At 38.1% G+C, this 27,256-nt stretch overlaps 1 protein-coding gene and 1 long non-coding RNA gene across 2 annotated transcripts in view; one reads left to right on the top strand and one right to left on the bottom strand.

Annotated features, from left to right (window-relative positions):
* Positions 1-15,275, top strand: part of LOC114480483 (B-cell scaffold protein with ankyrin repeats-like) — a 36,272-nt gene extending 20,997 nt beyond the window's left edge. The window contains exons 8-16 of the mRNA XM_028474662.1: positions 3,336-3,396; positions 4,957-5,151; positions 6,687-6,752; positions 9,106-9,287; positions 12,826-12,889; positions 13,016-13,051; positions 13,293-13,386; positions 14,649-14,683; positions 14,747-15,275. Coding sequence (XP_028330463.1) covers positions 3,336-3,396; positions 4,957-5,151; positions 6,687-6,752; positions 9,106-9,287; positions 12,826-12,889; positions 13,016-13,051; positions 13,293-13,386; positions 14,649-14,664 — 714 coding nt within the window. The 3' untranslated portion in view covers positions 14,665-14,683; positions 14,747-15,275. The remainder of the gene's footprint in view (positions 1-3,335; positions 3,397-4,956; positions 5,152-6,686; positions 6,753-9,105; positions 9,288-12,825; positions 12,890-13,015; positions 13,052-13,292; positions 13,387-14,648; positions 14,684-14,746) is intronic.
* The window catches only part of LOC114480484 (uncharacterized), a 64,310-nt gene that overhangs the window by 20,480 nt on the left and 16,574 nt on the right, over positions 1-27,256 (bottom strand). The window lies entirely within an intron of this gene.

Genomic DNA, 27,256 nt, shown 5'->3' with positions numbered 1-27,256 from the left:
CACACCTTCACAGGTTCACCAAGAACAAGGATCACACACATTTAACTGGTATTAGTCTTATTTAACAGTGTACAGGACAGCCTGGATAATCTCTATTAAACTATTGTTATTAAAGCCACCCATTACGGCTATGGTGTTAAAATATCAAATGATGTACATCACACTTTTCAAAGCAAAAATTGTCTTGTGAAAGATGTGTGAAATCTTTATATTCCTGCCAAGCTGACCACTTTCTAAAGTCTGTGCCAAAATAAAACAAGTTGGATGGATTTTGAGTGGTTCAGTGTTACACAATGTTATCCATCAAGCATCACACACTTTGGTCCTGCTGACACTACTAAAAAGAGTAAGTGTGAATTGACCATTTTATCTATGACAGACATTGGCAACTGGTGGTCTGGGGACAACATGCGGCCCTCAAATTATCTTGTGCAGCCCCGAAAGCAAGCGCACCAACTAAATCCAAAAAGAAAAGAAATGACTGAATAATACTCAAAATGACAATTAAAATGCACAAAATGACAAACAAAAAAAATACACTTAATAACGAAAACCCAAAATGGCAACAAAAACAAACAAAATGTTTCAAATAATACTCAAAACTAGAACAAAAATACACAAACAGAATCCAAAAGTATAAAAAGTGACAAAAAAACGCACTTAACAATAACAAGAACATACAGAAATGAAAGGAAAAAAAATACAAAATGACAAAAAAAACAATCACACACGAAACTAGGGGTGGGAACCTCTGGTACCTCAAGATAAGACACGCGATACGAAGCTCACAATAATGATTATCTCACGAGGGGACAATACTGTGATTATTGATATATTTGTCAGAAATCAATGTACGATAATCTATGACATAACAAGAAAAAAAAGATTAAGTGAAAAAACACAATTTTGAAAGACAATAAATTGAAAAAGTGTCCTATGAACAGTGATACTATTTTAGTGCAACATTTCTGTAAATAAGTGTCAAGATAACAATGTAAACAAATAAGTATCTCCAATAGTGCTTTCTGTAAACAAAAAGGCTTTCTTACCAGTGACACCATTATAGCGCAATATTCCAGTAAACAACATATTGGTTCCTTCAACAAACAGTGACAAAATTTCTGTGAAGACGTACCTGCACATTTAGTGAAAAAGCAGAAAAGGTTTTGAAAAAAAAAAAAAAAAAAAAAAAATATTTTTTTTTTTTTTAAATAAAATCGAAAAAAAAACTATACTTAGCAGGAGCATATCAATAATTGATCGTGCGGAAAATATCGCAATATATCGCCGTATCGAGATATTGTCACACGAAACCCTCTTTTTCTTGTCTCTACTAATACTTAGTTTTGTCATTATTCTAAACCAGGGTGTCAAACTAATTTTAGTTCAGGGGCCAAATATGGAGCAGTTTTTGGGTGGGGGCGGGGGAAAGAGCAATTTTAATATTATTGTGCTCTAGTTTTCCCTGCAAGATCTTCACTTATTAAATGATTGATTTTGTAACCAATTTTTTGTGTAGTTTTGTAGAATTATTTGTAAGAAATTGGAAGATTAAAAAAAAAGGGATTTCTTTCCATAATTAGCAATAAAAATGACTGCATTCTTGTGATATAAGCATGGGAAAACTACAAACCCCTGAAAATATTGTGGCGTTTCATTAAATTTGTGAATTTGAGATATCTACAACTGAAATATTTGGAAATTTACATAATTATTCTTGTTTTTTTTCTCTGTCATTTGTACTGTCTTCTGTGGGCCGAATTGGATGCTCTAAAGCAGCGATTCTCAATTGGTGGGTCAGGACCCAAAAGTGGGTCGCGGACCTCCACTCGGTGGGTCGCGGACAGCTGGTCAAAAAAATAAATGTATACTTAACATCACTCATGTTGGACTTGTCTTTTATTTTGAAAGAAACTTTTCTTTCGACAGGCATGCTGTGAAATGCATGTTACACAGGAAAAGATATAGATTTATGTTTTAAAAAAAGATGTGTGTGTTTTCAACAGCTATTTAAAAGAAAAAAAAAAATTGGTTGGTTGAATTCTAAAAAAAAAAAACTGGGTCACAATTTAATGACCGTGGTAAAATGTGGGTCCCAGTGTGAGACCAGTTGAGAACCCCTGCTCTAAAGGGCTGGATTTGGCCCCCGGGCCTTAAGTTTGACATGTGTTCCAAATGCTGACATGAATGCTAATAATGTGGCCCTTGGATCAGAGAATCCTATTTTCTAAAGAGGTCAAACTGAATTGGGCCCAGGGCTCAGGCGTGTGTATAATTATTTGGCATTAGTGGGTTAATAAATAAAAACCACTTCGATGTCTGAAGGAAAATAGTCCACATAAGCCAATCCTTTGACTGGGAAAATCCAAGCATCAAAATAATGGGCCTTTCATCGACCTCGACTATTCAAGCAGCACATTCGCAACAGCCAGAAAATAATTTGCAGCGCTAGAAACAGTGTATTATTGTAATTGAATCATGATTGCATTGTTGCTTGGAAACGGCACACGTAGAGCAGCGAGGTAAAAAGAGGATGTTTTGATCTTCGCGAGCTGCCTCGTTCTCTTTTACCTTTTTATTACGGTACTTTCCACCACTTCTGCACAGCTTTCTTTACGCTGACAAAGGATTTAATTCTGATTCTTATTAACAATTATCTGGTGCTCTATGATCAAGCCCATTCTTGCCCTGAATCTGCTACTAAACAGCTTGACAGTACAATAAATACAAATCAAGAGTGAGTCGAGACTTCCTCACACATCTATCACAATCGCTCGCTAAATGATACGTTTGGATAAAAAGGAAAAGATCGTCTGATTTCCTAATTACTCTGATCATACCCCTGCCTGTCCCTCAGCATGCTATTAGCTAATGGGTCGACTCTGCAGTAGCTTTTGTTGTCAGAAAAAAAAAAGAAAAAAAAAAAAAGCCAGCACTCTGCTGCAGGGATGGGCCAAACGTCTCTAACTCAGGAAACAGGCTGCAAATTACCTTTGAGAAAGTCCAAACAGATGCAGCAAGAAATCTCCATTAATAGTAGGGAAATTTGCTAAAACACAAATGAAGCTCAACCAGACCCAGCTTTGGATGAGCATCTGTGCTTTCATGTTGGATTTATATGCAGGAATCTGCATTAGAGCCAGCAAGCTGAGGATAAATTCACATTTTGACCTATAATTTTGAAGCTTGTATGGAAACAAAACATGCAGTGAATGCATGAATGCAATAAATTATTTTCTTGTTTTTATTTCAAACTATATTTCTCTGCAGGTGGATTACTTGTGCCTGAGATGAAGGCTAATTAATTTTTAATTGTTCTTGTTCTGCTGTTACAGAATATGTTCGATTCAGCCAAGGACGGTGACGACAACGCCAGCGAAATGATGTGCAGTGCAGGTAAGTGACGAACTGATGGGAAGGAGGACAATGAGAATTCAGTAATGGATTTTCTTTTCACCGAGCGCTTCATTATGCAGGATGGGCATTGCTTTTCTACAGCTGAATACTTTCCTTTTAACGATGAAAATGCCAGATAGCTTCGCTTCCGATCAGCGATCAAATGGAGCATCACAGCATACAGTAGGCAGCTTCAAAAAACTGTCGGAACTATAAAAAAAACTGGGTTGAATTTAAATAATCCCATCATTTGTAACTATTGTCCATTTATTTTAATCATCCATTATTTAAATGTTGTGGTGGCAATAATTGATCCTTCACATGTATAGACATCAAAGTGTGCACTTTTGGAAGGAAGTAGTTTATACATTATTTTAATAATCTATTTTTAACAAGTAACTACACCCCAATACTTTTGTTTTCTGCTGAAAACAAAAGTATTGGGGTATGAAATAATGTTGTTGGTTGATTGTTGTCCAACTCTTGACATTTTAGTCAAAGGTGGGCTTCTTACATCACTAACCACCACCTTCTATAAAAAAAAACTAGCACCGGTCAACTCTGACATCTGTGGCGAGTAGACTGCATGAAGAGAATTGTGAATGAAGCAGAATAGTGAGTATTGAGTAGGACAGGGACTGTATCTTTTATCACAGCAGGGTCGCAACAATGTGATTTTCTGAACTAAGAATCACATGATCAACATTTATGTCAGCATTTAGAATCATGATCAATGAACAGTCACAGAGAAAAGAACAAAGGGTTTGTGTTTTTGTAGTTATTTGGTATATTTTTCTGTCATTTTGTGTATAAAAAAGAAGTATTTTTTGTTTTAAAAAAAAGTTAAAATAAATAAAAAACAAAAAAGAAAAGTATAAAAAACTTTAAAGAATAAGAAAAATAAAACAAAAATAATTAATAAAACATTTTTGTGCATTTTTGCCATTTTCTGCTTTTTCTTCTAAGACCCATGTGGCCCCCAGGCCACCAGTTGCCTATGTCTGGAGTAGGACGTTAGCAAAGCATAGATTCTTCTTAGGAGATTTGATAATATAGATTGGGCGTGTTTTAAGTGCTCCAGGAGCCACGCCCATAATCAAGGCATTTTTAGAACTTCCAGCTGAGACACAAGTTAGCCAAAAACCTCTGGGATTAAAGTTTTAGCTTGAAATTAAAATGCAGGGGTAAAGAAATCCCTAATCCCCCATCCAATTTTCACTTATTAATCTTATGTAATATACGAGTCCTTGGTATTATGGTTTTAGTTTACCCATTTAATACATACATTTGTAATTGAACAATGTGCAAAATCGATCCATTTTATCAGTAAGGTTATGTATTCAAACCTCTTTCTTTACAAAAAGGACTGGTTCTCCCTAAGCCTGCATACAGTAGGTTTCCTTCTCAGTATTTGCACTAATTGTGTTAAGCTCCAGAGCTTCAATACTCAGCAAAACATCACTTTTTCTCTTCTCCGTAGCAGTTTATCTAATTACTGAGGAAGAATAAAAATGCATCCATGAAAGAAATAAACAAGAACAAAGACTCTCTGTGTTACAGATGTACAGCAAAAGCCACCAGAGGAAGACGGTGAGGAGGAGGAGGATTTCTATGCAGCCCTCAGGGTAAATGATGAAGATTACATCCCCCCAAGCTCACTAAAGTCTGTGATGATTGTGAATCGCCCACCAGCACCCATACCACGTCCACAGAGCACCCAGGTTACGGAGAGCAAGACCCCTTTCATCGCTCAAGGTAACTTCCACACAGATGTGAAACAGACGAAAATCCACAGCTGATGTGGGCAATGGAAAGCACTGGAATGCTACTGAATACATTAAACTATATTATTTTGCTGCTTTTCGCTCTTTTTTTTGGTTTTGATTTCATAAACCGCAAGAATATAATCACTCCCTGTTGCAAAACAAACAAGAGCAAGAATACTAAGAGACCAATTTGCCTGCATTGAGAACCCGCAGTCCTAAACTGCTCAATATCAACTGTGTGAATATTTTATGAAGACGAAACCTCTAAAAGTGACTAGTATTATTAAGGCTTATGAATCATTCAAACCGCGGGTACTTTTTTCTTTTCATCTCGCTAATGCAAACATCATCATCATCACACACACAAACATGCATCTGCAATGGATTGTTATTATGCTAGCAGTAAATATTACACACATCCCTCATCATCATCGCTTAAATCAAAACACACAAAAATGATTACAACTGCACGATCAGGCAGTGGTTTATTGAGCCTGTCTGTCTCGGTGAGCCTGGACTTTTCTCCATGGCCTCTCAAAGCAAAAACAAGAAATCGAGAGCGAATTCTCCGTATCCAACTACTGGGCATCCATCTGCAACCAATCTCAGCCATACCAAGGCCAAGCCAGGCTGAATAAGTCATTACACATGTTTTCCATCGTCCTTGTCCCCTGAGCGCTCAACGGCAAGGAGGAATACCAAGATTTCCATCTTTTGAGACCATGGAGCTTCGAGCCACACAGAAGGATCACATTTTGTTCCTCACTCCCACTGCAACAGTGCGAGAGATGTGAGGCTTTAGTGGAGGATTCGTGCACACAACACTACACTACACAAGTGGAAATAATGAAGTTTGTGTGCTTTTTGTCTCCAGGAAACATCCAAAGCTCAAGGAGAAATGGGAAAGCAGTTCAATCCAATAGGGAAGTAGTAGAAAAGATGCAAAATATGCACAGAAGAAGGCATGATAAGTTTTGTATTAAAGTTGTTTATGGAAAAAGCAGGGGGCAGAACAGTGGTTAAACACAAAGTAGAATCAAGGGATGCTGTCACGGAAAGAAGTCAGAGGTGAGATTATCTGTCAGGGTGTGGATAATGCACTTCAATTCAGAGTTGGTCACATAGCCACAGCTCCATTTCCTCTGACGGTTAAATACTGCATCCTTTCATTCCCAGCAAACAAAAAAAACCAACAAAAACCCATCTCTGCCCTTTGGTGTGTGTATGAACATGACGTGAAACAAAAATTCCGTCCCTTTACAAAATGCTTCAACAAAACCCAGACGTAGATTTAACAGGATTTCAGACACATAAAAGTGATTTGAGTTGTTGCTGTTGCCGTATCTATGCACAAGCCACTTGTAAACAGCTTCAAATCTGGCTCGATAGCACCACCCTGTGGACAAACTGCTAAGTTGCAGGACAAAAACCTGTTTTCATCAGCAAAAAAATAATAATCTTTAGTGAATCTACTCAGAGAAAACTGGCAGTAATTCTCACACAGTAACCGTTGTACATTTCCAGTGTTCCAGAAGACGAGGACGACCACACAGGACTGTGTTGATCTGTATGCACTTCCTTCAAAACTAGGTGAGAAAGTAAGAAAATAACACCTCCATTTGTCACTTGATGGTGATGCAGAACCTTATAAAGCTCTGACAGCCTTAAACTCCCTTTTAAAAGTTCTCCGTTTCCATAAATGTATTGGGTTTTGTTGAAAGCAAGTTGATCATCAATCTAATCCTAATGCTGAATTTTGTTAACCTGAGTAAAGGATCTGGGAATAATGTAACTCCCATTGATTGGTGTCTTTATTGATTCAATGCTTCAAACAAAAACACACTAAACCGCACCTTAACAGTCTTTTAAAATGAATTAAAGCCCCAATGTATGGAAAGCTGTTTGAGCTTAAATTTGATATCAGTGTACTCAAATATAGAGCACTGGTACTCAATTTAGGTTTGGTAGTGCATGAGTACACTTTACTAGTGAAGCAAATAGTGTCACTAGTACTATTGGTAAGCATTACATGCTAAAAATGCTTGTTTATGTGGAATTGTTTTTTTTTTCTCTTAACAATATTATATTTTGTGATGAGTGCTACATGATGACTTGTTGTAATTAGTGCTATATAAATAAAGGGGAAAACCAATTGCCATTGGCTTCCAATCAAGGAAATATTGTTATAATCCCTCCTACTTCATTTGCATTAGGTCTACTAGCACTACTAGTGAATCTTTTTGGTTTTACTAGTATTAATTGTAGTTTTCTAGTATACTTAATTAGATTTGGAGTGTACTAGTAGTAATAGTATACAAAAACTTTGTTTTCGTAGTAAAGTTTTTTGGCAGACTATTGAGCAATTATACCATTCTATCAAAACAAAAATGTCTACTAATAAACAATTCCATGTTGCAAGCAGCACTATTAGACCTAAAATGATGTGACTAGTAAAAGCTCTACTACTAACACCCAATTGTCTACTAGATTTTGCTTTACTAGTAAGGTCTACTCACTCACCGTGCACAAACAACTAGAAGGCCACATTTTTACTAGTACACTCAACATCTCACTAGTAGTACAAACGTTTTAGTCTACTAGCATTAGTAAAGCAAAGAAATTCACTAGTACCAACTATAGGCCTAATGCAAATAAAGTACAGGGATTATAACCAAATCCAGCACCCTGACTGGTTTGTAGATCTAATAACACCATTTACTAGTATTGTTATTTACTTCAAATTTAAGTTCGAGTAGAGCTTAACTATGGTTGATATCACTGATATATTTATGCTCAGTACACGTCAATGAACTAATAAAAAAAAATAATTCAAATTGTACCATTAGAACACTATCAATCACATACAGTAAATTCATAATTTTTCTATACTGTCTCGTCTTTTATTCAATAACTTAATCGTGTGTGTATTTTCATTTGGAGCGACTAAATAATTAACAATTATTTAACAAGAAGACGGTCATCAACATCCCCCACCAGATTGGTTCTCATTATAACTCACAACCTTTTCCAAAATGTCCTAAATCTAAGAACTTAGATGTATACATAAGAAAATATTATCACATCACAATATAAAATTATGAACAATCTTAAAGCTGTCCCCTTTGAAAATACCTCGAACAGGCACAAGGGAAATAACTCCGGAAAAAATATTTGCGCACTTCTCATTTTCGAACTCCATCAAGGTATTGATACCCTGAAGCCACACACCAAATTTGATTATCCTATCCTAAACGGTTTCTGAGAAAAGCTGCTCCCTTTAACTCGGACGGACGCACGGCGCTCAAACCTACTGTATATCCCCCTTCCACACTTTGTAGCGGGGGATAATAATTAAGTGTCTATGTAAGATAACCCAATACAGTTTTGCACAGAAGAAGGAGAAAATAACTTTTACTAAATTATTACCAGATTTGAGTATTGAAATTCTTATTTTAACCTTGCCTTAGTCTGATCTTTAGACACAATAGCCACAAAACAGTGATTATTTGGAGTAAAACAGCAGGGTTTCTGCTCTGCCATTCATTTTTACTCTGCTCTGGGATTCCCAGTAGGAATTACTTATCAGGTGAGATCCATTAATGGTGGCAGCTCAGATAATTGGTGACATTATGTCAAATTAAAACTGTACAGATTCCCAGTGGGGAGTAATTCATTGTCGCAGCTCAGTAATGTCGACACAGATGCTGATTATTTGACTGTATAAGTAGGCGGCGTGAGATAATAAGGACAGCATATTTACACCATTCATCTGGCCTGTCTGGTGACACACTTAGATCACAGGTTTTTTTTTAATTTTACCACATCTGGTAACTCATCTTGTGTGTGATTATGCTCCACCTGCATGAGAGTATACTGTTTTTAGTGAAATCTCATGCATCCCAGCAGCAGCTGTGTGTTTTTTTCTTTATTTTATTCACTGTAGCACGGAGCAGAGCGGCCGGCCTCACTTCCACCTGTGACACCTTTGTACAAACGAAGCTACAAAGGCCGAAGCAGCTCAGTGAACAGCAGAGAGTGGAGGCAGGATGGCTCAATGAGGATGGAGCACCTGAGCGCTCGGGTGACCAGCAGGAGGCCTGGCGGGGTGAAGATGCCAAGCAGCAGGTGGGACGAGCAAGCTGTGACCACACGCACGCACAAATGATCATGAATAAACAGACACACAGCACAACAATAGCCATCTGCTACTGTTTTCCTGCAGAAGGGAATGACAAATTCTAGGAAAGTGTGTGCTGGTTTCAGGTCCATAAAAGTAGACTTTATGGTTCACGGCAGGAGTGATCGGTTGGAATAATTACTACTAGTCAACTGTCGGTCACTGACTGACGCGAGAAGTGAGTGAAAAGAAGCAGGAGAAGAAACATCATCTCGGTGCACCACATTCATTTCATCATACTGAACTGCAGGGTTTTTCAACCACTATTTTTTGTTGTTGGGTCAAATTTTAAAACAAATCATGTTGAGCGGGGACTGACATTTTTCTACAAGTGCCAAAATTCAAATCAAATGTATGGCATAAAATAACCATGAATTTCTATTTACATTTAGGGAAAAAAACTTAATTAAAAAACATTTTTCATTGCAAAACACCAGTTTCGTGACGATACAAAGTGAGATCCATTCTTTAGGCCGGGACGTCAAACTCATTTTAGTTCAGGGGCCAATACAGAGCAGCTTGGTCACAAGCGGGCCACAGATTTTATGCAGTTAAATGAGTCATTTCAACATTATTGTGCCCTAGTTTGCACTTCTACATATACTGTATGTAAAATACTAAATATGTAAGAAACTGACAACATTCAAGCAATAAGTGACAGATATCAGTCCCAACAGGGTGTTCACTTAAAATTTTCTAGATTTTGCGACAAATTTCTATTTAATGAAGAGAAATATTATGTCATAATTTGGGGAAATTGAAAAATTTTGTAATAATTTTTAGTTTTTTCAACATTTTAACATTAAAAATGACTGCAATGATGCTATACAAGCACTGGGAAAAGTTGAATTTCATTTACACAATGATTAATGTAATATCATTTAATAAGAAGGAACAATTAGTTTAAACTGGCAAATAATGGGCATGACAAATCGTGAATGTGGTTAAATTGGCAAAAATAAGCATAAAATATGGTGAAAATATGTAACAATAATCATTTTAAAATAATTTTTGTACATAATATGCCAGCACAAATATGTCTTTTACTGATCAAAACAGATTCAGGGCCACTAAAACTACCTAGTTACATTCTATAGGTTAAAAACTATGACTTTCCGATGTAATTTTATCTTACAGAACCTAAATTCATCAAAGCTTACCTCCAGATGTAAAACAATCCAGACTAATTTGTAAATAAATGTAATACAATGACTCATACAAAGAGGAACACTGAAATTACAACCAAAAAAAAATAGTCAGAATCCTATGTGCCAGCCATTAAATCAGGGTAAACTGAGGACATCTACTGGGCAGGGAGAAAAGATGCAGCTGTAGATCAGACAGATATGTGAAAAAGGCTGAAATAAGGACCATGACAGAGTGCTGCAGTCATTATTATGAGAGCGAGGTGACAGTGAAACGCTGAGCCCCATCTGTCTTCAGAAACCTGCTTCACAGAAATCATCCTGGCACGTCACAGTGGGAAACAACAAAGGGAATGATGGGTAAATGCCATTTAGGAGGCTCGACTGAAGCGTTCCACCATCATTCCTGCTGCTTCACTGTCATGAGTTATTAGCTACACCTGTAACATGCATTACTATGTCCCACCAGGACGACTGTCAGCTCTGTGAAAACTAAAGGATATCAACTGGGAAAAAAAACACTAAACTAAAAAATGGAATTAGTGAATTAACTGCAAATGAACGTTAAACACTATATGTTTAACTGTAGCGAGAATAATATAACGTATAAATTCAGGTGAAGAGCAGTGTATTCACAGTCTGGAAGTAAAACGTTTAAACACATTTATTTTTTACCCATGTTATTTTACATATTAAGTATCAAGCAATAATGCTAACAACAATACTGAAAGCTACTCAGGTTTTATCAATGCAGTCACTATTTTAGCCACCAACATTTAAGGCTGGTGTCAAATGACAGAAGCCATAATTAGAGATAATAGCGAGAAAAAAGCTGAAGTTTTCTGAATTTGTCTGAACGTAATCATTATATCCCAAATGTTGCAAAGTGATCACTATATATTAGAGGTGGGCATTGAATCTTACGATACGATTCACAATTTGCAGGTCACGATACGTATGAAATATGATTTTTTTTTTTTTAAACTTGCGAGAAAAAGTAAATGGTAATTAACTGTAATTCAAGTACCAATATCAAAAACAAGTGGTATGTTTATCAAAGTGTTTATCAAACTTTTGCTTATACGACAGATTCTGAGAAGTTATTAAATTCTTAAAAAAAAAAAAATAATAACCACATACATCTATAAAAATACCCAGTATGTTTTATGAAAATGAAGTGTAATCAACTTCCAAGCTAAAATGCATTGAGGAGTGAGGTAGTTTAACAAGGTCTGATGTGGTTCACTGACACCTAGTGACCTGGCATTTACGTGACATGCTATGCATGTTAGCACAATCAAATATTTTTTTTTTTTTTTTAATAAAAAAACGTGATTAAAAAAATCAATTTGGACATTTTTTGAATCGATATGATAATCGAGAGATATTGCGATTTATCGCCAAATTGATTTTCTTTTCACTCTTACTATATACAGTATATACATATATATAAATAAAATCTGAAAATTAAAGATCACAGTGTCTTATGTTCAGTTAGAATTCATAACATGGTTTTAGCAGAAACAGAGTTAAAACAGGCTGCTATGAGCTGAAAGACAAAGATTAACTAATAAAAAAAGAAAAGGGAAGTACTCAAGGCTTTGTAAACAAATATTGTCAGTAACCATTTCATTTTATGTTCCGTATGTTTTTAATAAAGAGTTATGTTCTCATAACGGTCTCTTAAAGTTTCAATTTAAATCCACCATGGTGTGGTACAGAGCAAATGTTAAAAACATATACATTTATTCATTAAATAATAAATATTTTTGAGCCTGACAGTAGTTTTTCCAATATAATCATCATGTACTGTATGTATAGCTGAAGGCAGACACACGTGAATACATCACAATAAATAGTTCAGAGGGAAAACATTGTCATATCTGCTTAATGCAAAAAATACTGTGTTCATATTGTAATGTATTGATATTAGAGCAGGTTTTAGATGAAAAGTAACAGTGATTGACACCACAATAAAGATAACAGGCATGTGTGCGTGAGTATTTTCCATGGTTATGCTGACAGTTCATTAAAGAGATGTATAAAGCACAATATTCTCTGTGAAGTCCATGACCACAAACTGTTTGTCTATCGACTTATTTAGCGTTGCCCTTTTGTTGCGTCTCATTTACACTTTATTTTTGTTGTACTTTTTTGTAGAATATTTTCCCTCTGAACTGCTATGATTTATGGCCGTGCCGCAAAAACCTGGTTCTAATCTTTGTTTTCTCAGCCCTCGCAAAACGCGACTGATAAATCAGAACTTACAGAAAGTGTTAAAAGCTGGAGGCTTTCTGCACATTGGGCTACGATATTAAAGCACGGATCTTTCACTTTACAGGAAACGCTGAGTCATCTGCAAGCCGGCAAAGTCGAAAACAGAGAGGACAGCAATGGGGTTTATGGTAAATATAATCACACTAAAGCTTTAGGGTTCAGTTTTCCTTCAAGACACGCTAAAGTATCTTTGTATACAATATAAATAACTCAATTAAAGTGGAATTCTCTCAGGACGTCTTCTCTTCTTACAGATATAATCAAAGCTGTTTACCACATGCCAAGTACAGGTAACTGTATAAAAATCTATCTGGTAGCACAGAGGTAACCTCTTTGTTTGCATGCTTTGGGAGTTTCCTGCATTCCCAGTTGCACTAAGAGGAAATTAATCCAACTGGAAGTCTTACTTAATCAAATCCCTAAAGCGGAGTTTTGATCCAGCGAGTTTCGCTAACATTAAAGAGTCCTTTATTGTTGTTTTACTAAACAATTCTCGGTTCAGCTGTGAATATTGGATCATTTCTCCCCAAGGTGCTACAGTGAATAAAAGTGGAGGAGGAAGCCAACCGGTGGAATCTCGTTTCTACAGCGAGCCGCTGAAAAAAATGGAGAAAGAAAACAGCAGGTACGTTCACTTCACCTGCCAACGGGAGAGTTTTGGCAGAAGTTGGCAGGAATACAGTCAGGTGAACAAATAGGAACACATCATGGAGGACTGCTGGCTTCTGTCCACGTTCGGATAAACAAACGTTTCCTTCTTTGAAAGCGTACCTGTAATAAGGATTATGTTTACGAGGATGGAAACATACTGGCTTTTAAAATGTCCTTTTTAACTTTATATTCAATCGATGTCCATTTCTTCTTTAAAATTTTGTAAATACACCCGTGCCATCAAAGGCCACCTCTACTCCATTTAGCAAAAATACTTTCTTGAATTTAATGGGTAACTGTGGTGAGTTTTAATTGCAAGTTCCATCAAAAGATCATGTAATACGAGAGGTTTAGTCGGGTTATTTTCTTTAAAAGTCCTCACTGAGCAGCAAGGAGGAGAATAAACTGTCCTGTTCATGAGAGACGATGGCCACCGTCCATTACGCTCGCTGTCGTTGTAGTAAGTGTTGTATTAAATGTTGGCTGCATTGGTAAAATAAACCGACGAAACCTCTAGTATCTATTGATAACAATTACAAATCACTACAGCAGTGGTTCCCTAAATTTTTCTGCTACGCCCCCCTTTGAAGAATGAAAAATCTACAACCCAGTCCCCTGTTTGTTTAATATTATGTTGCATGTTCCAAAATAAAAATAAAAAAGTTTAAAAACCACTGTACAAAATGTTAAAAAAAAAATGTAATAAAATTTGGTTTATTCATAAAATTAACATTACAATAATAAATAACAAATATATTTTATTATAAGTTCATGCTCAAGGTTCAGCAAGGCCAATCTAGCATCCATTTGCCCTGTCATGACGTCAGGCCCCGCAGTTTGGGGACCACAGGTACCCAAACATTTAATTCCATGTATGCTAATTTCAACGCCATACACACACTGTAACACAGTATCTTTTAAATATATTTATGTAATTATAATTTTACACAATCCTCTAAATCAGATTCTTTAATTGCGGGCTATGGGTCCCTAGTGGGCTTTAAAGGTACTGCAAGTACAACAGCAGAGGTCATTTGTATTAAATACATATTTTTAAAGAGCTCCAAAATGGATAATGATATGCAATCCTATCATCATCATCATCAATGAGATCTATTGATGACAGTCTGTGTTAAGATATATATATATAAGTCCTTTATGTGAAATGTTGATGACACTTTCCAATGCTACAATAAACAAATAAATGTCTAAACTGTTTAAACACTTATTTTGCAGTTACATTTCTTTCTGAAAGTAAATACACTTTAAAGGTATGTATTCAAATGTATGTATTTTTTCTTATCAAACCCTGCTAATGTGCGTCTTTATTTAAGGGTGGATCTTACCAACAGATGACAGCTGATAAATGATGAAAAGAGGAGGACGTGGACTGATTTGTATTCATGTGAACTTTATTCATGTATGGATTTGCTATTAGTACATTTGGAGCACAACATTCACTAAACAAGTAAAATGTTTAATTTCCTTCCCTCCAAGGAACGATTGCCATGTTGGGTGTGTTGTTTATTGTGTTATCATACACTACCAAAGCTGTAATTGTAGATATGTCTGTTTTTAATCCTGCAGGTTGAAAATTGCACGTCACTTCTGAAAAACTTAGCAGGTTTAAGGCACAGCAGCTTGTTTTTTTTTCCTTGCACTGCACCAAAACACATGGCTGACCCCTTGCCATGTTTTAGGTTCCCACACACACACATGAACACTCTGCTAGTCTTAGTTTGAAGACTTAGAAAAATCACCTTGCGTAATGCTTGTAGAAGTAGAATTTTGTAAGTAGAAATAGAATTTTGTTGGTTTAGTTTTATTTGATTGATATGTTTTTCCGCCCAATGGAATTATGTTTCCCCGTGTGTACATTTTTAATCCTTTTACATATTTTAATCTTAAACTTGTCTCATCATTAAGCTAATTCATTACATTCTATTGCTAATGTCTTTGCAATTTTACATACATACATTTCCATTTTTCATTCACCCGGTGCTTTCACCATGGTTGGCTGGAGTAAATGTATGTCTATGTTTCGTATAGAAAATGATTTCTGAGCATGAAAATCCCAATGTTAGTCTGTAGAGGGAGCCATATCTCTGTATAAAGCTCTCTCCCCCTCGCACAGTCTGAGGCGACCATGACATCTGGTGAGCGCTGAAGCACCTGCTGACCTCCTGTTTGCTCAGAGGCAAGCAGTAGAGAGGAAAAAAAAAAAAAGAAGATGTATCCATACATGTTTATGAATGTAAACGGAAAGTAAAAACACTCCTGCAGAAGGTGAGAACATCAATGAGGTGCGTCGTGCTGTGCCTGGTGGCAAACAGGAAGCATATGTTTGAGCTTGGTTTACATCAGCCAGGAAATGTCAGAGTCAATCTGTAAATAAAGCACCATGGGGCAGAAAATATCAACTGTCGGATGGTATGTTTTTCAAGTCATTTCATTGTCGTGTTGCATGGGGTTTGAGTTTTAAAAGGCCTTTTTAAGATCTAGGTGAAAATGTGCTGAATATGCCGGTACTTGTCAAATATCTAAATTTGCTGCGACTTACGAAAACTATTCAGAAACTGCCACAAACGCACATCCTGGGTTCTCACGCACACAGACACCAGTTTGTTGGTGCGACCCAGCCTGTGCCTGAATGAATGAATAAGAGCTGCATGGGGAATTCAGTGAATGCATGGCTAAATCCGAGCTCGGTCTTGAAACCCAGGCAGAGCCCGAGCTGCGTGCCAACAAAGCAGCTGGGTACACGCCGGGCACATTTTTCTGTTCAATCATGCTCTTTGTGAATAATATGTATTAATGCCGTCCCTACCCAGACCTGCCAGTTAGCCTTTGGAGATGATCCGGCTTCAGGACCCCATGGCATTTGAGGCATATGTTTGCCTGTCACCTGCTGAGTAGATTTCAGTCCGTGCATCAGGCATGGCCACCGAGATATAGGCCTCCAATCATTGTGTATGCAAATATCTGAGCAGCACCACAAGGAACGATTCCCCTGTCACAGAGAGACAAGGAGATGGAGAACTTCAGTGGCATGTGTCGCCAACATCAAACATGCTCGTGTTTGTGGGCAGCACCACATCAAAGTCGAGGGATCAAAGAGCAATTGCATCGCTAATCCTCCCTCAGTACATTCACTGACACCAAATCCTCCCCATATCAATGTAATGTAAATCACAAATAAGAATAGATCACCACTGTGGAAAATGGAAACATCATTTATGACCCATTTCCAGGCAAATATCTAAACGTGGGAGTACAACTAATATGATTCACATAATACCTCTCCATCAAAGCAAAGCAAGAGCTACTTCATATTTAAAATACTTTTCAGTGCTACAACAACCACTTATAATCGATCCATAAACACCCACATTTGATCTTTTACTGTGTCCAAAGGCTAAATATATTCTTACATCTGCTGACCATGTCTCTTGACAGACAGGTAACAGATTCCTAGTTGTAAACAATGTCCCTTTTCACTCATTCAAGCTGTGATCTAATTATTAACATAATCGGTGCAATTTTGGTGCATTTGGGACCTAATTTGCCAAAACATTATCAAACCCAACTCTTTAAGGAATGTTGGACTTCCATTTGTTATCTTGGCATGCCTCAAAGTAGAGCTGGGCGGTATACCGGTTCATACCAAATACCAGTTTATATTTTTGTTATGATGTGAATTTTTAATATACCGCCGTACCGATGTATTTGATTACACAATTTTCGGAACGCTACGCTGCATTTCAGACCGGACCCTTTTCAACGTTGCGCTTCTAAATAGGAAGGTAAACAGTAGCGCTCTGGCATTAGTTGCAGTGTAAATCATACGTGTAAATGGATAAGAAAGACACAATTGAAAGCTTTGAAGCTGCATGTGAGCATGTGTCTGTGTGCGCATGCCTCTGCTACAGGAGAACAACACTCACGGACACGGAGGCACGGTTAGCTTAGCATGCCGGCAGCTAGGCAGTAATACACAAAAAAAGAGAGCAAAGGATCGCAATTTGTAATTCCTATAAAGTGGAAATAAGTCCTGGTGGAGCTGCAAACAAAACGCTACCTTATTCACCATCAGAAACCACCACACCACTGAGTACGCAGCATTTAAGGCTAGAAATCAAGCTAATGCTAAAGCTAAGCTAGCATGGCAAAGAGCCATTGGGCTGCTGTTACAAACTTGTATTACTACTAGTGTGGAATTATTCTACAATATTCACTTATCATGACAGTAAAATAGACCATCCTAAGTCAATCTACTGCAGTAATTCCTCTCTCACCAGTAGAAAATGCTGTGAACACCTAACTATGCATTAAAAAAATAACGTGAAACCGTAATATACATTTTTGGTCATACCGCACAGCCCTACCTCAAAGCTTTGCAAACAACCAAAGAAGACCACGGTGAGAACCGTTTTGGGCCTCATATTCAATGACAAACAACTCTTTGACATTGTCAGGGCAAAATTGTTAGTTATGTTTATTAACATATTTACTCATAGACCTTATTCTTTTTAAGGCTTTAAGTTGAGACTCTTCATTTCTGCTGTCTCATGTTTTCTGCTCTCTTCTCGAGGTCAGCTTCCCAAAACACATCTTATCCCTCAGACACAGAAGCATGACACACTCACATGCCTACACACACTCGCATAGTCACACATACACACCCAATACACATCCATTCATACACACAAACACCATACACGCACACACCTCCAACACTCACGACAATCAGGAGATACCAGAGAACTGGTTGTTTTGACCTAAAGAAGAAACTGTCTCTTTTCACCCTCTTCTTTCACCTCCACCCTGTCCTCTTTATCTCCTGGCGGGAGGAGGGAGGGGGACTGAGAGGGAATATATACGTGATGAGTTAGAACTGTGCCACTCTGTCATCGGACGTCCGCCCGGGGCGGTCACTAATTTTGTCAATCTTTATACTCTTTTTTATTTATTTTTATAATAAACCTTTTTTATAAAATCATCAATGCCTCGCCTGGACTCCATCATTCAACCAGAGCAATAAATCATGTCTCCAAATGAGGTCAACCGCAAATTTGCCGTAACAACATCTTTGTCAATCATTCTACCTGTTCTGAATATGACTAACTGAATACGAAAGTGAATCAGTGGTTTAATTATGCAGCTGAACAATAACTTTAAGTCATTATTTTGACGATTTTTTCAAACTATTTTTGGCTGCTCAAAAGGGCAGATATCACGTGTATTTAGGGGCCTGAACACACAGCTGTTTGCACATTTTTCTAGAATGTAACTGAGTTTCTACTTCAGTTCAGTAGTGCTAGCAATGTAATAAACTGGTGACCAAAAGAACAACACTGTACTGGTCTTATTAGAGCATTAAACACTGTCAGGAAAAAAAGCTTCAATAAATGATTTTGTGTTTATCCAAAATCTATAAATATGATGGACTAAAGTGCGATTACCAGAAGAAAAATATTCATTATACCAGCAGCGATCAACACGTTAATTAATTCTTTATACATGCTTATCTTGAACAGGGTGTGAGCATGTGCCACTGGATTGAAAACGGTAAAGAACACCCATCAAAGGACACCAGTTTACGCCTAAGGTCAAAATGAAGAGAAGTTTTTAGAATTGAATTTATATGTCCCTGAATAAAGTCATTATTTAAAGATTTTTTAACAGTTTTCCCTTAAAGTCAGGCATGACGGGACACTGAATGGACTAGATTATGGTCATTGCATCAATAACTTTGTTATCCCCTGCTCTTAACCAATGACCACCTTTATTAGCTGAAACGAGCTGATGCCTCATTGGATTGGTTCATTCCCATGCACTGCTGGAGCTCGGCTTCTTCTACACACACTGTTCCTGCAACACCAGAATAACTTATCACCAATAAGATAAACACTCAAACCACCTCCACACACACACACACACCACACACTGCAGTCCCCCGCCTTGCCCAATGCAGTGCCCTCTCCAGCTCTGAGATTAGGGCAGAGGATTGTGCGCAGCTGCTCCTCCAACATCCCCGATAAAAATCAGGCAATTTCACAGTCAGTGGCATTCTTTCATCCCATAATCCACAAACCGCATCCAGTCCGAGATGGACTGTAAGTACAAGCTGTTCCGAACTGACCGTGCCAGTCAGCGTGGACACCTCTGATTGGCTGGGGAGACAGGGAGCAGTCAAACTTCTGAGGTTGCTGCAGTAATGTGTGGAATAGCTTCTTCCTTTTTCATCACACAGCTACTGTTTTTAGGTGTCTGTTTGCTAAATCAAACTGGGATTAAAAATTGTGAATCCTTTTAGTCTGGATTACATCTTTTAATTAGGACCTAATAAGATGGTTTTTCTTTTTAATTGAAACTGTTCTTAAAAACAGATTGTTTGGCTCTGTAATGGTTTTATTATTAACTTTCTCTCAAACTCATTTGTTCTTGTATGCACAGCCAAGTCATACTACAAAGGTAGCCATCATTTATAGACTTTATTAGGTCCGTTTTTATCATCACTGCATGCCACCATTTTTCACGGCCCCCTCCACATCTTAAGTCATTGGGTTCACCCATTCTGTTTGACCCCAGCCTCCATTTTCCAAGCAATTCTTCACCCAAGTTCAATCAGGGGACAAAAAGGTACTTCACAGGGAAAATGAGGAGGAAGGAGAAGTATGAATCAAAAGGCAAGGAAATGGAATTCACTGTACAAACGTCGGGGGAATTTCAATGTCCACTGAGGCACAGTAGAGCTCTGTGTTCGCTTCTCGTCGGCCAAGGGGTGAAAAGAGCAGCCGCCGCAGCAGGTTACATCGATTCTGACAGGGCCTCGCACACTTTGAAAAACCAGAGCTGGGCCTATTAGTTTAAGAGGCAACAGACCCTGAAATGTACAGTAACAGGATGATTATGAAGGATCTGATTTTATGAAGCATGTTTCTCGTCTTGTCATTAATTCAATATGATAGTTATCACAGCCTTAGACTAAAGTTTAACTTTGCAAAGAGTCAAAAAAGACAGCTATATCGTCTCAGATGTGACATTTTTATCAAGTGTCATTTCAGGCAAGTAATAAATTAAACTGATCTTTGATGATGAAGGTTTTGATAACAGATATAGTTGGTCCTCTGTGCTTTGATTAATGACAAATGTCTTTAAAAGAGGCCGTGCACTTCTGTCAACACTTTTTCTCATACACTCTGAACTGATTCATGGGATACAATAACATCAACTTGTATTTTTCTTTTTTGGGGGTCAGGACACTTTGCCAAAGAACAACAATGTATTTGACAAATTCACCTCTGAGACTGGTTGTTGCTTGTAATAGATTGTTTATACTCCATTTACTGATGAAAATCAACATTACTTACAATACTTATCTATGTTCACCTCAAATGGCAATGAGGTAACAAAAACATGGTCCCCTTTTTACATATAATACATACTAGATGAATGAAGATGCAAGCGACGATCCCTTACGTTTTTTAAACTGGTATCAGTAGTGTATTTCATACACTACTGATACCAGTGTGACCCCAAACACACTGCCTAAGGAACTTCCCAACACATTTCTGGTGTTTTCACAGATTGAAAATAATGCCAAAACCATGACAGATGTTGATTTTGTAGTTTTCCACAGAAACACCCGAATAAGGACCAAACGGACCGTTTGTGAAGTGACGACATAACAAGATGTACAGCATAAACAAACCAGAACAAAAATGCTGTCAAGCAAATCACTGTCTTCCTTGTCTGGCAAAGAAATCAATAATAATGAAATATTATTTTTTCCCTCAAATATCTGAAATTTAACTTTGAACATCCCAGTCTAACCTAGTGTCATACATTTTGCATTATAATGGGAGGTATTTTATATAAAGATAAAAAGGATGATGCTCCTTTGAACCATCCTTGCTTATTTCTTGCCAAATCGGTCATGAAACTTTTACAAGTCAAATACAATCTTGCGAGCACTAACTTCAACCTTCGACATTCGTTTGTGTGAACATTCTCCCATTTGCGGAAGAAATACCTTAGATTTATTGAGGTCTATACTATGTCTCAAAGACCTCGTGACCTTGAAAAAAGTAGCATGTGGGTGAGTATAAATGGAAGAACTTGGGAGGCTTTTAGGCTAGCTACATTGTTCTTTATTTAGAATCAACAAAAACATGAATTTACCTTTATTTTATTCAAATTGATTGATTAATGATCTAATTCATATACTGTAGTTCCAGCCCAGAAAACCAGATCATTACTGCTGTTTTTTAGGTTCTACTCACTGTATGTGGGAGTACCAGGAGCACTTTTAATGTGATTTCATAATTATGCAGCAAAATAAATATTAGTAATTCAGCTAATGAGCAGGGGATTATTTGTAGTACTTAAAAAAAAAAGGCTAGTTTGTTACAATTTGCAGCTTTTGGAGATAAAATGCACTGTTGTTAAACAAGCTGTTGTGTTTATGTTTACTCAGGAAAAAGTTCCTAAAAATGGTTCGCAACCACATGCCACATGTTTATTATCTACTTTCAAATCAAAGGATCACATTAAAACCTTATACATTGGCTCCTTCTGATGGTCTGTGGTTTGAAGGGTAAACAAAGATGCAAGTGACGTCCTAAACAGCACCTAAATGGATGACAGATGTGAGTGAAGGCCATTAACGCAAGGATTGATCCTCTCCACTCTGCAGAGCCATCCTCAGCCTGGCATCTGCTAAAGGGCACAGGTACGCCGTCCCCTGCCCTCCTCCCACCCCCATCTATTTTATCCGCGGATCGGATTGACCCCTGACTGTGGGTCCTGGGCACCAGACTCAGGGGCCCACATTGGTGTATTTCCTCTTTGAAGTTTTGGGAAGATTAATAGGCCTCCTGTGTGGAGTGCCTTTGTGAGGCAGCACCCAGGCGTGTTCAAGCTGTTGGGTTTGCAGGACACGAAAAGGAGCAGTGGATAATTCCTTTGCAGGTCAGTTTGTTGCTGCTCTGCATTCTCAATTATTCCAAAAGGTCATATCTACCAGAAGTCTGAATTGTCCCTCCTATCCCCTTTCCTATCCACTGTTCCTTCACCCCCAAAAGTGTTTAAGTGGTGGCCATGATACAAGTGTCCGAGTTCTCTTTAAGCTCAGGAAAAAAGACTTAATGCTTCCTTTTTTTTTACCTCCTTTAGCCTAGGAAACAGTGATGCATCCTTTACCAAAGGAGGATAATGCTGAGCCACAATTCCTTGCGGCGACAACATTTAAAGGGAAACGCACACAGGAGCGCTCCCAGAAACTCACAATAAGTAATGGCGATCATGTAAGTTACCAAAGCAATAATATGTCTTGAACAACTTTAAATAAATCATCTAAAACCCATATATTATGATATGCAAGACATTATCATTATTATAATTGACATAACAGACACTCTGTGGTGAAAGAAAAATGGATCAGAGACATTTTTAGCCACATTATGTGTTATTCAACATAATTCATATTTGAGTGGAAGGTGAGTGTGAGCAACCATTGTCAATGTGACGTTTTTTTAGTGTCACTTTTGTTCCTCGTAGCCTGTTTTCCTTACATTCAAGCTTTGGAATTTTTGAGATCATATCAGCAGAAAGTGAGCTTTTAGTCTATTTTCAGAAATTTGTAGTTTTTTCACCAGACGTCACTAACATTCGCGGCTGTCAGATTATTACGTCACCTAGTGGAAGTGCGTTTGATTGTCAAAGCAAACGTGTTGGCCTTTCCCTAACTCCTCTCCTTTCCCTAACCCTATGACGTCATCCACAGGGTTATGGAAGAGTGGATAGCAACGGAGATAGGAGGCACTATTTGGACGCAACCTATGTCCTGAATGAAGCTGAAAGGTTGATGAACACTTTAAAGCAGAGGTTCTTACACCAAGAGTTCAGAACAAACAACGTGTTTGTTTTTTTCTTTGAAGATGACTTTTTTAAATATTGGTAAAGACTTTCCATTCTTAAATTGATCTTTTTGTTTTATTTACTACATTTTTAGGCTTGAATTCAATATATTTGAGCATTTAAAGATTTTCCTCATTCTGTGTCCCAGCTTGTATCCAAGGAGTAAAGGTGTGTTCAAGAGCCAGACCAGTTGATAAAGCTGCTTTAAAGCATCTTCTTTGCTGTGGAGATTTTTGCACAAAAGCTTAATTTTGCACTGAGAGCTCCTGCAGCCACAGCTGAACAATCAAACTCACAGCAGCACCACACTGTTTTCCACCGGTTCAGTTTGGATTATGGATTAATGGTGAAACGAATGACAACAAACATGCAAATGTACATATCATATTTGCACAGCCGCTTTCAGGAAGGGGGGGGTGCTAATCACGCCAAATACGAGGGTCACCATACCGTGCTGTGAGCAGCACTGCAGCTTTGTCTTCCAGGAACCTGACAATCTCACATGGGACAGTATTTCTATCACTCGCACATTTCCTCACACCTGCTGTAAATACCAAAAATTCAGCCAAGAACTTTGAATTTAACACAAAAAAAATTGAAAGTTGCTGGGTTTTATGCAAAGGCTTTCGGCCTGAAACCATTTTTAATGATTTGCCTTCTCACTCGGTTGCAGGTGAGGGTCGTTGATTTTCGTCTTGTCACGCCTTCACTAGTGCAGCCACCAATAACAGCCTCTTTCACCCTCTCTCTGTCTCACATACACATACACACACACACAGACAAGCACACGCATGCACATCGACCTTCTGGCTGTTCCAGGTGCCAGGGTGTGAAGGGATCAGCCAATCCCAGCACTCGTCTGTAGCTGGATGGCGGCCATCGTGTTATTAAAAGCTACGGGTGAGCTTTGCAGCTTTTCTCAGCTTTTCAAACAACTTATGAAAAAAATTACTTAGGAAACAAAGCCGTGTTAGGTAGTGGGTGAACTTCCCCCGGAGGGAGAACACAATTATTTGAGCATTCTGTTAGTTGTCCATCCATTTGCATGAGCTGATAAAGAATCAATTTATGGGTCATCGTTACATGATTGATGTCTCCATCTCGTGGGCTCTTTGTGTCCAATGATAATCTTCAGTGATATTATTTCCATAAACACCATTATCAGACAGAGCCATGCTATCTGCTCACTCAGGACGACTGGGAAAGCTGAAGTGCCTTTGATGAGATGAGATCACATTTTAGAAAGAACTGCTTTCTCTTTGCCCGTAGCCAAAAACAGCCTAATTGTGTTTTGTCCCATATGTGAATTATTATTAACGACGATTCATTTACTGCACTTCCTTTGCCAATTTCCTAAATTAAAAAAACACCATGTTGAGATTTACAGCGCTACCCCCCATTTTCAGCACCGGCTTCCAGCGTCGCCATGGAAACTCCCAATCAGCAAGGGTGGTGGAGCCTGCCGGCCGTGTGTTTGGCGCGAGTCTCTGAGAGGCGCAGGTGGAGCACATATGGAACAATGGCCCAGTGAAAACACACACACACACACACGCCCGCCTGTATGTGCCAGCAGTGCCCATTTTATTACCAGCGATACCTTCTAGTGCGCTCTGATGGAGACGTTCTGCTGCAATCACAGCCTCAGACTGCTGTTGGGACGTTGCCAGACATCACTTGACAAAGAAAATCCTGGAGTGATTTTGGAAAACATTGTCTCCGAAAAGTCGCAGGTTCACCATCTCTTGACAAAATGTTATCATCACTCTGCTGACGTCCACTAAAACGACGCTCACGATTGCCGATTTCTCCTTGGTTTAAACTCTGAATGACATTTTTTATTAAAATGTGAACTTTTGCGTTGATCTCCACCTCATATGCTGGCACATCCATGTCCGTACATACATTGAGCATTAATGACTTTGTGTGCCTCATATGGCTAGTAATTGTGCTAGTAATGTTATGGAAATCACTAGCATGTGCAGTAAATAAATCAATCATCCAAGGGGCCTTATCTATCATTGCACATTTAGCCAGGCAGCTCCTATGTAGGTTAATTAAAGCACAATGGCCAAGGAGAGGACCTGGCACCAGTCCTGCTTATGTTTAAGCCTCCTCTAGGCCTGCTGGGCAGGAGCTTTCTACAGCCAGATGAAATTTGCCCATTTTATCCTCCCCCATATCCAGCTGAATACATAAATCATCTGTACGGGACTCTGATTCAACCCCTAAAATCCATGAACAATGGCGTTTGTCCACAAATACCACAAATAATTGCTGGATACCCTTCAAAGCAGAAATGGTATTTCTTTGCACTTATCTGGGGGCATATACTGCAGATTTTCGTGAGTCACTTCATCTGGTATTGGAACAAATCAATTAAGATGTTGTGCCACTTCCAGCATTAAAATTGGGTAAAATGTGCCACAGCTGATTTGCTTTTTTCCCCCCTTGGTCTAAGCTCTGCAATAAGAGTGAAAGAGAGTCTGTCAAAGTTCATACAAAGGTACATTGGGGATCAGAACTTCACAGTTGATCGGTTGAGGTCAGTATTCTCTTTACTGTGGTCCGTAGATGTGTTTCCAAGCATCTCATCATCTGACCGACCTCAGCTCAGAGGCCAGTGGTTCTTTTCTGGAGACATTTTCAAATCCAACACAAATTAAGGTCTGTGCTTTCCCCAAAAAAAGCAATTAGAAGGGCATTCAAGTAAACATAAGCATCAATTCATCTCTTTTCCCACTCGGGGAGGATCAGAGTGGAGGCACCAGGCCGGTGGAGCTCCTCGGCCCTCGGCTGTCACTGATAACAACTGTATCTCATTATCCTCCTTGTGGGGGCCATGAAGGTAGCATCGACCGTAAACACCAGCGCTATGATTCTTCCACAAAGCCGTTCTTAGATGCTTGAACCCAAGCCAATAGCTCTCTATTCATGTTACCACGTATAGCAGATGTCTCAGTGAGCCTATGGAAGATTCCAGATCCTTGTTTCGCATATAGACCAGTGCAACACATACAGTACATGTCTTAAGTTATTTTTTTGTAAAGCTCTGTGATAACATTTTGAACTTTTTTTTTTACGCAGCAGGAGAAAAATCTGTTAGTTTCAGTGTTTTGGGTATGAACTTTTGAATGTCAGTTAATATTAAACAAAACGTAATTTTATGTTCACGTGATCCATACATTCTAACACACAACATGTACAGGTATATGCTGCTGTTAGTATTTTTGATTATTCTCAACTAATCAAGCATTTCTTTTTTTCTCTTCAGTGTTTCATTTATACATCACATCCTACTGCAGTTGGGAAAGATCAGGAAACTAAATATTTGAAATGCCCCCAAAGTAAAGGAAAGCAGCCATAATGATGCAAGTAACTGCTGTTACTCTCACTACATGATTTTGCAGTTTATTGTCTTTGATTTCCATACAGGTATAGTCTGATTGAGGTAATGAGATGTCATTCTTAAGGGAGACCGGTTTCAGACAAACTTGTTGACCTAAATTGAGTTTTTGTACATGGACAACCTGGAAACGTTACCTGCGTGTCAGTGAGGCTTTTGCCTTGCCAAAAATGCTTTCTTCTTTCCATATGTTCACATGTAATAGGGCTGGGTTAAGAAAAAAATTGCTTAATCGATTTGAATCGATTTTTCTTTGAAAGGCCTGATTCCATTTAACAAAATCCTAAAATCTGTCATTTAAATAAGTTTTTCCAACCGTGTGTAATGTTGCATGGGTTCAATTCTTAATGTAAATATATATATTTTGAATTCTACACCAAGTTAGAGCTACTTTCTACTATTTACAGTATTGGATCTCTGAGAATCTTTTCCGTATTCAAGTAAAATTGGTGTGTGACTGAAATGTCCCTAATCGAATCAAAAATTGAACTCAATTGTGAATTGAATCAATTTATTTGGG

The sequence above is a fragment of the Gouania willdenowi genome, chromosome 18, assembly GCF_900634775.1.
Source record: "Gouania willdenowi chromosome 18, fGouWil2.1, whole genome shotgun sequence".
Lineage (NCBI taxonomy): Eukaryota > Metazoa > Chordata > Actinopteri > Blenniiformes > Gobiesocidae > Gouania > Gouania willdenowi.
The sequence above is the reverse complement of the archived record's forward strand: the minus strand, read 5'-3'. Positions and strand labels throughout refer to the sequence as shown.